The sequence below is a fragment of the Arvicanthis niloticus genome, chromosome 6 (genome assembly GCF_011762505.2).
Source record: "Arvicanthis niloticus isolate mArvNil1 chromosome 6, mArvNil1.pat.X, whole genome shotgun sequence".
Classification (NCBI taxonomy): Eukaryota; Metazoa; Chordata; class Mammalia; order Rodentia; family Muridae; genus Arvicanthis; species Arvicanthis niloticus.
In genome coordinates this window covers 15,622,765-15,637,942 of record NC_047663.1, presented here as the reverse complement: position 1 = coordinate 15,637,942, position 15,178 = coordinate 15,622,765, and the positions used below count along the sequence as shown (strand labels likewise).

At 42.5% G+C, this 15,178-nt stretch overlaps 2 protein-coding genes and 1 long non-coding RNA gene across 5 annotated transcripts in view; 1 reads left to right on the top strand and 2 right to left on the bottom strand.

Annotated features, from left to right (window-relative positions):
• Nucleotides 1–192: 192 nt before the first annotated feature.
• On the bottom strand, nucleotides 193–8,401 carry Ddx5 (DEAD-box helicase 5). Its single transcript, XM_034506153.3, has 13 exons — nucleotides 8,022–8,401; nucleotides 6,722–6,887; nucleotides 6,238–6,334; nucleotides 6,003–6,136; nucleotides 5,844–5,909; nucleotides 5,252–5,393; nucleotides 5,009–5,169; nucleotides 4,758–4,930; nucleotides 4,285–4,395; nucleotides 3,952–4,013; nucleotides 3,801–3,860; nucleotides 2,306–2,530; nucleotides 193–2,111 (listed from the first exon to the last, which is right to left on the bottom strand). The coding sequence occupies exons 1-13, from the start codon at nucleotides 8,063–8,065 to the stop codon at nucleotides 1,705–1,707; spliced, it is 1,848 nt and encodes a 615-aa protein (XP_034362044.1). The 5' UTR covers nucleotides 8,066–8,401; the 3' UTR covers nucleotides 193–1,704.
• Nucleotides 8,402–8,933: 532 nt separating this feature from the next.
• The window catches only part of Cep95 (centrosomal protein 95), a 29,322-nt gene continuing 23,077 nt past the window's right edge, over nucleotides 8,934–15,178 (top strand). For all 3 annotated transcript variants that reach the window (XM_034506150.3, XM_076935591.1, XM_076935590.1), the window contains exons 1-3: nucleotides 8,934–9,104; nucleotides 10,514–10,642; nucleotides 12,411–12,518. In XM_034506150.3, coding sequence (XP_034362041.1) covers nucleotides 9,086–9,104; nucleotides 10,514–10,642; nucleotides 12,411–12,518 — 256 coding nt within the window. In that variant the 5' untranslated portion in view covers nucleotides 8,934–9,085. The remainder of the gene's footprint in view (nucleotides 9,105–10,513; nucleotides 10,643–12,410; nucleotides 12,519–15,178) is intronic.
• On the bottom strand, nucleotides 12,079–15,149 carry LOC143442635 (uncharacterized). The gene is made up of 2 exons (XR_013110972.1): nucleotides 14,990–15,149; nucleotides 12,079–14,897 (listed from the first exon to the last, which is right to left on the bottom strand). It is a non-coding gene; the product is annotated as an uncharacterized LOC143442635 (long non-coding RNA).

Sequence of the window (15,178 nt, the reverse complement as noted above, 5' to 3'; positions counted from 1 at the left end):
TTATGAGATACAGGACTGTTCTGGTAGTTCATTCCTTTTATCTTTAGTCGGAGCACTGAGAAGGGACAATCTCTGACTTCAAGGCCAGCCAGCCTAGCATACGTATCAAATTCCAGGATAGCCGAATGTGGGGAAGGTAGGGGCGCAAAAACACGTAAAGAAACCTCTACACGAATAAATAAATGGAGAGAATGGGGAGAAAAATCACATTTATTAGTTAAGACAACCACAGGCTGGACACAACACACATGCTAAAAAGTGGACTGTCTTTTAAAACTTCAAAGGTAATTTTTTCCAAGCCCCACAATCATTTCCATTATTATTTACAAAATAAAAGGTCCACATTAAGACATCGAACAGTAAAATATGTAATAAATGCTCCAATCTACACCTATACTTAAAAATCATGAATTTGACTAGCCATGCCATTGAAAACCACTCAAGAGTACTAGAGGATGAACCAGTTTTCAATGTTATCAGCCCTGGAAAAACACGCCCAGCTCCCACCCCCAGCACATTCTAATTCAACATTTTATAAATAAGGCATTAACAACAAAGCCCATTTTAAAAACCAAAAATTAAATGAACTTCCTTTAAGACTTTTGTCCTGGGCAAAACCACACCATTTTCTGGGAAGACAATTAGACCTGCTTCTAGCCATTCTGAAATAAAGCTGTTTGTTGGTGATCCCACTTTAAAGCTTTCTCCATCTTTCTGGCTTTAAGCCCATGTTGAACCTAACCCAAAATACTCTTTACTGTGCTTTTAGTTATGTTGCCTAATGGTTAATTTTGAGGTTTTCTTGTGACTAGCCTACAGTTTCAAGACCCCTAAAATCCCCTGAAATAATGTGGAGACATTCCTGACTTCCAGGTGTGCTATAAGCACTTTGCGGAGTCTGCGGGAATAGCAACCTAAAAAGTAACCTGTGTTAAGGACACAGTGCACAGCTCTTGAGCTAACAGTCTTTCAGCTTTGTGCATTTTGGCAGTTGACAAAGCCAAGAGATGGAATAAAATTTTGATAGAGCAAAATACATGTTACATCACTTCAAACTGTTTTCCAAGTCACCATGTTATTTTACATACAGCTCCTGTCCTGTAGTTCACGCTTAAGGAAAATAGGCTATTAAATAACTTTTACTTCCCTGATGCTGAAAAGTACTGACAAAGCTTTTATGCAATCAATCTAGAATTATAAAATCCATTGTCTCTAAATTCTTCCCAAACAGATCATCCTAAGGGCCTTCTGAATTCCTCTCCTAAATCAAGAAATGGGAAGTAGTCAACTTTAGTTGTGTAAAAATAAACACCAAAACAAAAATCCCCCCAAAAACATACTATCTAAGCCAAGTTTTACATGACATTATATATGTAAAATAAAGTACAATTTCCACTTAATTCAGTCTTCAAATATCTTTTATTGGAAGGCCATGCATTGCCTTCATTTATTGTATTTGAAATCACTGTACAGTTACTTTTGTGAAAACACTGCCTGCATTTTCTAGTACAAAAAAAACCTAAAAATTGTTTCAGGAATGTAGAGAAATATCCAACTTAAATAGCGAAAAAAGTGCACCATAATTACTGCTGCACTGCAGTCATTTCTGCATTTCCCATGTTTCTTAAATAACTATCTTGTCTGATAACACACAATATAAAGAGCAATTATGAAAAACAGACATTTACATATACTTCTAAAGTCTTATTGAGAATACCCTGTTGGCATCGGATAGCCAATCATAGGCGCAGCAGCTGCGGTAGCAGGATACGCATATGCCTGTTGGTTCATACCATTGTGCATATTTGCAACATTACTTCCATATTGCTGAGTGCTATCATAACCGTTCTGGTAAGTCCCTGTTGGATTACCAGTCCTAAAACTGGTCTGTATACCAGCAGATACAAAATTGCTTCCAAAGCTCCCATTGGTGTAATTTGCAGCACTGTAAACACCATTCTGAGTTTTAGCCCCAAAATCTCTCTTAAGCAGACTAGAGTAGCCTCTGTCATAGTTTTCCCTGTCTCTAAAGGTATTAAATCCACCCCTTTTTCCTGCAGAGTATCTGTCACGACGATCATCTTTCATGCCTCCTCTACCCCTGGAACGACCTGTCAAGAAAAATAAGTGGAAATTGATCAATTTGGGCATAAGCATGCTAAGACAGGACAGCTCTATTTATGCTGGGTCTTAAGTGCTTTTAGATTTCTTAGGCTTCAAAATAAATACTCATTTCTCCAATTCCACTTTGTAGACAAGAGGTGACTGCCAAGTACCCGTAACATCTCTTATAGAAGATTCTTACCTGAACCTCTGTCTTCGACCAACTGAAGCAACTTGGGATTAATTGCTTGATTAGCTTCCCGAAGCACAGAGATAAGGTCGCTCACTTGCTTTATGTTATTAGGTGTAAAGAAAGTGTATGCTGTGCCTGTTTTGGTACTGCGAGCAGTTCTTCCAATTCGATGAATATAATCCTCTGAGGAGTTAGGGTAGTCATAATTGATGACAAATTTCACATCTTCCACATCTGTAAGGTGTTGCAGTGTGGCAAAATAGCAATGTACGGAGTTTTGCACACCACAACAGCCAGACCAAAAATAAAAAGTTAGACAATTGTATTCCCAAGAAGGTACGGGCTGAAAAAAATACAGTTAAAATGGTTATCCATTTCCTGTAGGAACACCATTGAGGTAGAAAAAAAGGGCAGGGTAGGAAAAAAAAAGCCCCAAAAACAAAAAACAATAAAAAAATTGCACATGTCAGCTGTCTTAACACCCACCCACTGACAGCCTATCAAGGGAATGTGTGTTCTCCTTAGCACATTCCCAAATTGACAGTCCCCTTACAGATCATCAAGTGACATCTGAATGCTTCTGCGCAGTAGGGCCAATTAAAAGTTTCACAGCAATCTCTTCATGTGCTCATTTTTGAGGACCTTTAAACAAAAATGTAAAGGTCCTTTGCATTACACTCATCAGAAGTTCAAAATTCTGGCCACACTGCTTGTCTTGCCAAGACCTTACAACTGCAGCTGCAAGAAAAACATACCTGTCCCCCAAAAGTTGTTTTAATGCACTGTGTCTCGTCTAGGCAAGCGCTTCCAAGAAGCCAGGATTCACTTGAGAATGTGTCTCTCTCTGGCAGGTCTCGACATGACGACTACTGTGTAGGTGAGGGAGGAACTTTCAAGGCACTTTCTTTTCCCACTGACTATGTGTGAGAAGTTGGTCCTGCTCTAGGTCTCATGTGCCAGTACTCACCAATTTGTAAAAGGCTTAGAACCTTTTAAAGCTGCTCTCTCCATTTCAAACTTGAACAAAAATTTCATTGAACATTGAAGTTTGGAAATATTTCTTCGACATTTCAGCAAACTCACTGAAACTCAAAGACCCACAGATCACAGTGAACAGTTTGAAACAATGCTGTACCATGGCAATCATGCAAAGCATGGGACAGATGAATACCACGGCAGTGAACTGTGAGGTAACTTCCATTTTTTTCCCCCGGAGAGAACAGTTTATGGGGCAGAGATGGTATGTTCTGCCCTTTGAAGATTACTGGCACACTTTCAGCTTTTCACCTCTCTAATCGACTGGAAGCAGCCAGCCGATCACTAGTCCTCCATCCCCCTCGAGTCCTCCGATTGTCATGCCTAGGCCTTGCCACAAAGACTGCACCTTTATGTGAAAAAAACTTAGAAAAAATGCAGAGGTTAAAGAAAGCAATAAACTTTCTTTAAAAAAAACTACATGGAGATCTTCTGGGAAACCAAGCCATGAATTCGAGTTTGTACTAACCTAGCCCTCTGGAGGCCACATCGGTAGCAATCAGAATAGGAGCTTTTCCATGTTTGAATTCTATAAAGACAAACAATAATTTAATAATCATTAAAGCAGCAAACAATGTTATCAAGCTACAAACTAATCACATCTTATTTGAAACACATACCATTTAGAACCCAGTCACGTTCCTGCTGACTCTTGTCACCATGGATGCCCATGGCAGGCCACCTATATTAAGAATTAAATTATAATCAGTACATCAAACTTAAAACTCTAATCAAGAATCTACCAGTCTTTATGGACACTGCACTTTTATTTATCTTGATCAAGTGCTCTCCTGCTAAGCATTACATCCGGAGCCTACTACTACCACACTGTCACTGGAAATAATTCACATAACCATGCACATATAGCACAGGATTCCCAAAACACTCTCTGCTTCTGATCAAAGTACTTTTGCCTTTTCCTAAAGTCTGCTTTGACTCAGGAAATCACATACCCATCTCTCCTCATTTTTCTGGTAAGTTCATCACATCTTCTTTTGGTTTCAACAAAAACAATGGTTTTATTCTCCTTCTCACTCATGATCTCTTCCATCAGACGAATAAGTCTAAAGGAGAAGAAAAATTCATCATTTTTAAAAGGATTAAAAAAAAAAAAAAATCAAACCAAATCACAACCCTTGATTTTGTGCTTAGTGAATCAACTGACCATGTACAAATGTAAGTCAAAGACAACCCCACTAAGCCACCACATGAACACCCAAAGAACACAGATTCTTGTAAATTTTTATTGGTGTACCATTTTGTGCATGCTTGGGCATTGAGTGGTCAGGGTCAAAAACTTGCCATATATATATCCCCAATAAACCATTTTAAAAAAGAACATATAGTACACTACCTTAATTTTGAGACAATTTTCAAAACTGATCACTTTTGTATAAACAAGATTTTCTCAAATTGTTTAACTTACTTTTCATCCTTTTCAACGTCATGACATACATCCACAATCTGAAGAATGTTATGGTTTGCACTCAGTTCCAGTGCACCAATATTGATATGAATATAGTCTTTCAGGAAATCTTCAGCAAGCTGTCTTACTTCTTTTGGCCAAGTTGCACTCCACATTAGTGTTTGCCTATCAGGCTGAAGATTTAGGGAAGTTAGACTTTAACGCTAAGAGCAAACTTAGATCTGAATTTTTATAATAACAAAGACACTTACTCTTATTTGATCCACAATTTTTCTTATTTGGGGTTCAAATCCCATATCAAGCATCCTATCAGCTTCATCAAGGACAAGGTAAGTTGTTCTTCTCAGATTGGTTTTCCCACACTCTAAAAAGTCAATCAGTCTTCCAGGTGTTGCAATACAGATCTCCACACCTTTAAAAGGAGTAGATGTAACTATAATATGTAAAATTTTCATCTCCATGAGTGACAAAGAGCCCCCTTTATGGTCACACACCTCTTTCCAAATCACGAATCTGTGGTCCTTTGGGAGCCCCACCATAGATGCAAGTAGACTTCAAGCGACAAGCTCTACAATACTCAGCAGCGACTTGCTGCACCTGCTGTGCCAGTTCTCGAGTTGGTGCCAGCACCAAGCACTAAGTTTGAAAAAACAGTGTTTAGTATAAATCAGTTTACTAAGATGCTATTTCTTTGTGTTGGGAATTTTAAGACTTTTTTTTCAGACAGGGTCTCCTGTCATTCAAACTGGCCTCCACTCCTGGACTCTCACAAGCTTCTACCTCCCAGGTACTGAAATTATAAACATGGACTACTTATGCTCAGGGTAAAGAAACACTGGTTTAAGAAAACTTTTGACATTTACTTTTTGTGTGTGGAAGCACATATGGAAACCAGACAGCAACTTTTGAAGTTGGTCTCTCCTTTTTGGCAGTTCATCAGGCTTCAGGACAAGCATCTATTATTGTATTGACCTATCCAACTTACTATCTTTGGATACTTTTATATTTGCAGCCCCATTTTCCAGCTATATAAAACAGTCAAAGGAGTTCCAGCAAATAGGGTGGGAAACTGAAGGTAATACTTACAATAGGCCCATCACCTCTCTCTAGGAATGGCTGGTGGTTTATGTGTACAATGGCAGGCAGCAAATACTATTGGAGAGTAGAAAATAGAAATTGGATTTAAAAAAAAAAACCCCTACGGGTTACCCCTCCCACAAGTTATCAAGTTTTCCTAAAACTTACAGATAATGTTTTCCCAGATCCAGTCTGAGCTACTCCAACCATATCCAATCCACTGAGAGCAACTGGCCAGCCCTGAGCTTGAATAGCAGTGGGTTCAGTAAAGTTCTGCCTTGCAATCACATCCATGACATTCGCTGCAACCAACAATACCATTTTAACAATAAATTTATAAGCAAAAAAAAAAAAAAAAAAAGGGGAAAAATTGAAAAGAGTAAATATGAAAATCAGTCCTTACCAGGAAAGTTTGCTTCATAAAAATTCAGAACAGGTTTTGGACAGTTGTGACCTCTAACTGTAATTTCCTTGCTTCTTCTGTATGTATCTACCTCTTGCTGAAAAACAAATAATCTCAGACCTCAAGACAGCCATACTGACAAGTTCCCCATAGATCAATAGTAATTTTTAAACATACTCATTTCTAACGATCTGGACCCGTAAATGAAAACCATTTAGCAATAAAAACTACTTTATAATATACATTAAAAAAAAAAAAACCTAAACCAACCAACCAACCAACCCCTGAAACACAAGTTTATGAAGCCCAAATAGGCTATAACTAGCCTGTTTCCCCAATGGCCAATACACAAGAAAAATTCAAGGGGAAGTATACCACAAGTAACTCTCCAAATCATTTGCAAGACACCTGTTAAGTTTCCATTTAATTGACTAGAAGTAGCTACTGAGTTATAGCATGAAGAAGCCACATTTAAAACACTCACTGCGGTGCGCCTTGCCAAATCAGGGTGTTCCTGATAAAAATTCTTCTCAAATTTGGGCAGCTCATCAAGATTCCACTTCTTTTTAACTAGTTTCTCCCCAGGATTTCCAAACTTCTTTCCAGAGAGGGGTCCTGTTCTACTCCCTCCAAATCGAGGTGCACCAAACCTACGAAGAAAATTTAGGTACACTGTGAAAGAGTTCTACACGAACGGGTTTGTCTACACATTTACTGCCTTTTGGTAAGAGCCAAAGCATACTTCTGGAATCCTTCCCAACTGTCATTCTACCGACAGCCACAACTGGCAGCGTTTCTTTTCTCAGGTCCCATGCACACTCCACTGAGGCCAAATAAACAGAGTGGGTTTATTAGGTCGACAACTGCCCAAACGTCTAAAGTTCAGATTACAAGGACAACAGCTAGGCAGGTTCCATCTTCTCTCCCCACAGATTAGGAATTAGTGTCTAGGAGCTGGGCAACAAGGGAGGAGCTTAAACAAGGTTATTTTTCCACTGTTTTCATCAAAGGACCCGATCTTAAAGAAATAACGGGACCGCACAGGCAACGTGAGCGGCTGAAGGAGGATGGTACCGCGGGCACGGTAGAAAGGGGCACACGCGCCAGCGAGCCGCGAACGGCTGCAAATCAAGGTAACAAAATTATATAACGCGAGGGAGGAAAAAGAGGAGGAGTCGACGGCAACCGGGGGAGGAGTCCCGGCCCGGGCGGCGTTCCCGCTGGGGCGGCGCTTCCTTCTTTGTCTCGCATTTCTCTCTGCGCCACATTTTCTCGACGCTGCCATTTTGAGCTCCTCCGCCGGGCGGGGTAACAAAGGCGCCGCCGCCATGTCCGAGGCCGGCATTTTGTGGCGGCGGCTCAGCCACATGGCTGAATCCGCTGGCGTAGGCCACCCTACCGGGCACGGACGGCCTCGAAAAAGCCCCTACTTTTCCCCGGGGATACCTAGGGACCCTAAAACAGCCAACGAAAGGTTGCGCAAACAACGCCCGGAGCCGCCTCAAAGGCGCGGCGCTTCCCTACCTAAAACACTCCTCCGAATTTTACACAACAGCCGCGAGGTCGCCCGAGCCGCCACGGGACCCGGTCCGCCCAAACAAAAACCAAGGTTGGACCCAGTTACCAGAAACGTCGCCTTTAACGGCTTTTAACCGGATGTGAGGGAAAAAAAAAAAGCAAGGTCTCCTTCCACGAAAAACTTAAGGGTCGGTTGGAAAGCCGAGCTTCGGCCGCGTCGCTCTCCCATCCCCCACCCGCCCTGACAGGTCCCTTGTTACACTCACCCTCGATCCCGGCCGCGGTCTCGGTCACTAGAATAGCTCGACATGGCGTCAATGGTTGCGGTGTGCGGGAAGAACCCACTGAAAGAGAATCCAGTTGCGACGAGTCGCTGAGACAAGGCCTCGACGACGGCGAAGCCTTTGCGGGGGCGTCACCAGCGGAGGGACGGCGGTGACGACGGCCGGAGCTGTAAACGCAAGGACCGATGGAAATGAATGAGGTGCCGGCTGCGTCCCGGCAGCCGGTTTTATAGTCTGGACCGCCTCCTCGCCGCAAAGGATGCTGGGAGCCGCTCTATGACCTAATCGCCCCGCCCCCTGACTCGGAGGGCTCAACGCCCGCTGGCGTTCCGGAATCCGCCATGTTCTCGCCCCTCCCCCCGCGGGCGCTCCCTCACAGGCGCCCGTTTATTACTCGCTTCACGACTGGGTGACACGACTAGAATGCCTCGTCCCACACCCTTTTGGCTACACCACCTTCTCGTCTTGCTACACCTCAAACAAGCTGCTTCCCCGTGGCCAGCCAGTCATTAAAATGGCCAGCACCAGCCATCCCACAGTCTCTACTTGAAGATGTTTACGTCTCCACAGACTCCCCCACGCCCATAACCAAAGACGGGGGAGGCGGAGCTTGGCGTTGTCACGTGATTGTACCCTGGGCAAGGCGGATCGCACTACTTCCTCGCTTGGTATCGGCGGAGGAATACAGAGCCACAAACTCACCGGAAGCGCGGCTCCAACGCCCCCGGGAGATCGGCCGGGCTGCTGGGTGACCTGGCTGCCCTGCCCGCCGATCTGAGAACCCTTAAGCGGGATCTTGTCCGCGGGGAATGGTATCTGGAGCCCGCAAACTGCCGCTTAAGCGCGTGCTGCGAAAGGAAGTGCTTCTCTGATGACCAATCAGCGGCGAGAAGCCGTTTTAACGTCCCTCCCTCTTCCACCCCTCCTTCCCCGCTCTCTGGTTTCTACCCCCTCCTATTCCCTTCGGCTCTACCGGGTTCGACCCTTCCAGGACACCGTCGTCCGCGCTCTCGTCTTGAAGTCCGGCCGCGACGTCTCTTGGCAGTATGGCCAGCTCAGAGGCTGGTGAGTCTCTGCCTGAAGCCCTAGTGTTTTTGTACTGCAGCGTTCCGCAGGCCTCGGGCTGAATCTGAACGGTGTCTGGGCTGCTGGAGACGCTCGTGACTGTCGGACACTAGTTGCAGTCGCAGGGGATCTCTGAATTTAGGGTCTCAGCCTGGAGACCACTTGCGGTTTCCAGGAGTAGAACTGAGACTTGGGACGAGACAGGAACTCTCTGATGAGGCTGGGACACCCACATCCTGTCTTTACAGAGCAGTCAGGATCCTTCTTAGATGCGAATTTCTGTGGTGAATCTAGCCACAGACCGTCTCTCCTTCCCCTTTGTTTGGGCTAAGGCGGAACCTATCTTTATATTGATTCCCCCCCCCCCTTTTGGAGACATAACACTCATAAGATCTTTTGATGCCCTCTAGAGTAACTGGCTTTGTCTAATACTGCCTTTGAAAGGCCAATTGATTTGGTTGTCTAGGACGCTTTCCTCTTTTTTTTTTTTTTTTTTTTTTCCCCAAGACAGCATACAAAATGGTTGTCATGGCTTGCTTGGTCAGCTGTGCCCAATGGGCATCGGGAGGAGGGCATAATGGGCATGACACATTCAGACTATTGTCTCCAGAACGTCTGTCCATACTGGAAATGTGGCCAATTCTAAAGTGCTTTCTAATACCCAGTCATTTCAGGACACAGGTGTTTGAGGCTTTGGGAATTTTTGCTGAAACCCTTAACCTTAGTCCTGCACGATCTAGTGGAGGGCAGGAGCTGGTTTTGGAAAACAACAACGGGGAGGTTGGTTGGTATTACTAATGTGCTAACTTAGAGCGTAGCGATTTGGTTTTTATTTTCTTTCATTATTTACCTTCGTATACATCAAATATAATAAAAAAGAAAACTAACAAATGCATTAGTGTCGGTGTTGTCATTATTTAAGTTCCTAACAGCCTGAATTAATCACTTGTTTGGATACCTGAGCCATCTTAACTTACACAAGATAATTGGGTAAAAACATGTCTAAAACTATTGGGAATTCGGAGCCACCGCCATTATTTTCTAGCAACTTTTAGATTATCATTTACAACTGTCTTATGACATTCTTGGTTACTTATAAATTTATTGTAACTAAAAACACCCATGTAAGTATAAAAATACTGGTAAATAGGATTTTAGGTTACAAAAATAAAAGTTGGGTTTGCACAACAGTTTTGACTGCATAGGAGCTAGCTAACACTGGAAATCATCCCCCAAAATTAAATACATCTCTTGAAAACTTGCCTGGTTGAGTCTTTAAAATTTCATAACGGAGTCTTTATCTTGTACAGTTTTCAATGTATATTATTGTGCAGCAATGATTTTTAAATGTACATATGACATTCTCTATTGCTACTGAAGACTGATTTCCCCTGCTTCTTCCCCAACAGAATGGGTAACAATTGCCAATAACCTTCTTTTTAAATGTCACATACACCTGAGGATACACGAACTTCAAGACTGTGATGCTAATGTTTTTATTGCCCTTTATCAATCCATTTTGGGAGAAAAGGTACCAGGTAAGGGTACTGAAAAGTGAGAATAATTTTATGTCTTGGATCACAGGTTTCCTTTGACATAGAATTTTGTTTCCCTTCGACATCTTATTTCTATCCAAATATGACACAAATTGCTTTAATGAGTACATTATGGACCTCACCCATAATAATAGTCATGATTAAATAGTTTGGCATTTATTTGAGTTAATCCCCATTTAATTGAATCTCATACAGTTCATTCATGCCTTTAAAGACATTATTTCTGTAACTACCTTCAAGATTCTAAATTGGAATGGGTCTTGGAAATTTCTTGGAGCTTACTTAACTACTGATTATAGGTAAGAATTAACATTACAGTGAGGTGTGTTGGCCAGTCTGCTCTACATAGTGAATTCTAGAGTTACATAGATCTTGTTCCCAAAAAAGAAAAGAAAAATGCCGTTTGTATTTGGTTAACCTAATTTACTAAGAAGACGGCTAATTTATGCTGTAGTGGTGCAGTGCTTTTAATCCCAGCACTGGGGAGGCAGAAGGAAGGTAGAGATCCACAGAGATTGGGGCTAGCCTGGTTCACAGATTGGGTAAATGAAAACAGCCAATCAATGTGACTTACTGTGTCTGCCAGATCATTTGCACGTGTCCTCCGTTAAATATCACAGATCCCCTTATGCTTAGATTCCTTCCTGCACCTTCCTGTGGCTCTAACTGATTAACATGCATTACCATAAAACGAGCACCATCTTGATCTCCCCACCATTAACTTGAATGCGTATCCTCCACATTTTCTAGAATAATGGTGTGACCTGAAGTTGTGGAAGCTTGATACTAGTTTCAAGTGTCTAAGGCTCATCTTTTTTTGTTGTTGTTACTGTTTGAAGACAGGGTCTTTCTCACTGTGTATCCCTAGAACTCACTCTGTAGACCAGGCTTTACTTGAACTCAGAGATCCACTTGCCTCTGCCTCCCAAGCGCTGCTACACCCAGCTCTAGGACCCACCCACCTTCAATACCAGAGAGATACTTGGCTTGCTGTTGATCTTTCCATACTCTCATCTGTGCTTTAGCTTTTATGCCAACTATTCCCAGCAGGCTTGTAATGGCCTTTAAGAGGCCTACTTGAGTGCCTCCTGTGGTTTGGTGCTCTTGATTCTTGAGACAGTATCACTGTGTAGCTTCAGTTGGCCTAGAACTCACTATGTGGACAAGGCTGTACTTTGCCTTCTGGATGAATGCTGGAATTAAAAGCATGTGTCACCATGTCTAGCTGATTTGGGATTATTTGCTTTAGTCTGTCAAGGAAAGCAGCTCATATTTGGGTGTTAAGTATCTTTTTGAGACAGGTCTTGTTTTATAGACAAGTGTAGCTACAAACTCATAATACTACCAAGCCCCTCCGGTGCTGAGATTATAGACGTGTCATCACGCACAGCCTTGCTTTTACTATTAGACCATCTTACTGCCTTGAATATAGGTGTCTCTTTATTCCTTTTCATGGTGCTTCCATAAAATACACATACATTGTGTGAGAAGTATCTCACTCATATATACAGAGTGTTGAAAGACAAGTTCACATCAGTAATCAACCAATACAGACTCTAGTGCATAGCATTTAGGTTCTTTAAGTTCTTTTTTGTTTGTTTGTTTGCTTGAGTTGTTTTTATAGCAGTAGAGTTTACTCAGAAGCTTTGTCATAGATTATTTATGACAAATATAAATATATGTATTTATATTTCAAAGCATGGCCCCCTCATAAATCTAAAACACTGTGGCTTTCCTTCCCGCCCCACAGACCTCATAGTTATTCCCAAGAATCAAGAAGATGAAGCCCACAATGTACAAGCAGTAATTGATTCACTAGCTTTGGATTACCTTCAGATCAGCCTGTCTCATATAACAGGTCAGTATCTATTTACCCATCAGATAATTACATAGTTTATTAAATGTTAGAATTTTAGGTACTGTTTAACCAAGTCCAAACAGGAAGCTGTGAGACTGGGCTACGGCAATGAATGTCTAGTTAGACCACCATGAGGGCCCTGGAAAACTGAACGTAGAGTTGGAAATGTGTTGTATGTGGTTTTTGTTTGTTTGTTTTCTTGAGACAGGGTTTCTCTGTGTATCCTTGGCTGTCCTGGAACTCCCTCTGTAGACCAGGCTGGCCTAGAATTCAGATGGCCTGCCTGAGTGCTACACAGAAAAACCCTGTCTCGAAAAAATCTGCCCCACCACCCCCAACTCCCCCAAAAGGTATGTACTACCATGCTTCTTTTAAAGTGTCATGCTGAATATTGTAGCAAAACACCTAAATGTCCACAGTTAGGGGCTGATTAAATCACTGTTTATTAATTAATTAATTAATTAATGCGCATTGGCGTTTTGCCTAAATGCATATCTGTGTGAGGGCATCAAATCATGTGGAACTGGATTATGGACAGCTATGAGCTGCCATGTGGGTGTTGGGAATTGAATCTGGGTACTCTGGAAGAGCAGCCAGTACTGCTAACCACTGAGCCACCTCTCCAGCCTGAGGACGTTGTTTTGTTTTTATTTATTGAGACAGGGTTACTATGTATAGCCCTGGTTGTCCTGGAACTCACTCTGTAGACCAGGCTGGCCTCAAACTCAGAAAACCGACTGCCTCTGCTTCCCAAGTGCTGGGACTAAAGGTGTGCACCACCACTGCCCGGCGAGGACACTCTTAATATACAATTTTCACATTACAGATCATAATCTTCAGTGTATACTACATACAGTCGGAAAACTTGTCTTTCTGGTGATAATGCACAACACATGATACAGTGTGTTAGAGGAGATTTGGAGAGAGAATCTGTATGTTCTTGATTGCATTCAGAGACTTTCTAGAAGAGTATGCAAGAAACATGTTACTCTGATGGTATCAAATGAGACCTTCATGGATTGTGAAAGGGACAAGAATTGTCCTTGAACAATTTTAAAACTTTTTTTTGAGATTTAGTTTATATGTAAGGGCATTTTGCCATCATGTAGAGGGTGCCATGTCCCCATTGGAACTGGAGTTAAAGACAGAAGTGAGCTCCCATGTGGGTGCTGGGGATTGAACTCAGGTCCTCTGGAGAGTAGTCAGTGAGTTGTGCTACTGAGCTCTCTCTAGCCCCAGGACTTTGAACTTTGAACTATGTTATCCATTTAAACAGTTGGGGACATAACTTAATGGTTTCCCTACATGCTTGCCTAGCATATAGGAGGCCTGGGTTCAGTCTGTTAACCCCACACCCAGACACAGATACAATTTCATGTAAACTATTTCTTAAACTTCTCCCAGAATAATACAGGGTATACTATGTTGCATTCAAAACATAACACATGTATTCGTAGTTGCGCATGCCTTTAATCCCAGCACTTGGGATTCGGAGGCAGAGGCAGGTGGATTTCTGAGTTCAAGGCCAGCCTGGTCTACAGAGTAAGTTCCAGGACAGCCAGGGCTACACAGAGAAACCCTGTCTTGAAAAACAAAACAAAACAAAACAAAACAAAACAAAAAAAAAAAGAATTCTAATGAATGAGTTCAAGCTGATGAACAGTGAGGATCTTGGAAATGCCAGAGTGAGTTTTAATCACACAGCAGGATTATGCTGTTGACTTATTCACTTCAAGAGGTCATTTTTTTCTGTTCTTTTTGTTTTAGTTCTTTCGAGACAGGGTCTTTTCACATAGCCTTGACTATCCTTGAACTCTGAGTAGACCAAGCTGGACTCAGATTTATAGGGATCCACCTCCCTCTGGCTCCTGAGTTCTGGGATTAAAAAAGTGCACCGCTGTACCCAAGGAGTGAAATGTTAAGATAGGTTATATTTTTCAGTACACCGGCAAGAGCCACACACCATGGCATCCTAATTCAGTTCTACATGAGTAAGTGGTGTTGACCAATTGGGAGGAATGGATGTGCAGGGAGGCTTCTTGTTCTTGCAGCTCAGTAGAATGACTTTATAGTCTGAGTAAGGACAGTTGCTGGTTTGTTTGTTTGTTTTCAGACAGTATGTCACTGTGTTGTCTTGGTTGGCCTAGAACTCACAGAGATCCAGTTGCCTCACTACTGTTGAGATTAAAGCAGTGTGTCACCACATCCAGCTTCTTCTTTTTTTTTTTAAAGCCAGATTCTCAAACTGTAGCTTGGTCTGAGTAATTAGCCCAGGCTGGCTTCGAACTCCTAGCAGTCCCTCTATTCCCATCTCTTTAGTGTGGGGATTGTAGGTCGAGGTTACTGTGAATGGCTTGGTATATGTGCTGTCTAACCATCCTGGACAAGGTTATAAAAACATGGATTTGTGAAGGTTTTTAGTATAGAGCCGCCCTGGTGGCATAGCAGTGAAAAGTTGAAGGCCCGCTTACCTCTTCAGGCTGACCGCAGGGCTCTTCTACAGCACTTTCTCCCACCACAAAGCTCTGTACTCTGCTGACGATCCAGTCGCTGGGTTGGCATCTTGTGCTCCCCATCCTGGAAACCGAGAAGTCTTGAGTATGCCCTTGGGACACAATTACATATTTTAAGCCAGAAAAACACAGCACTTAAACACGATT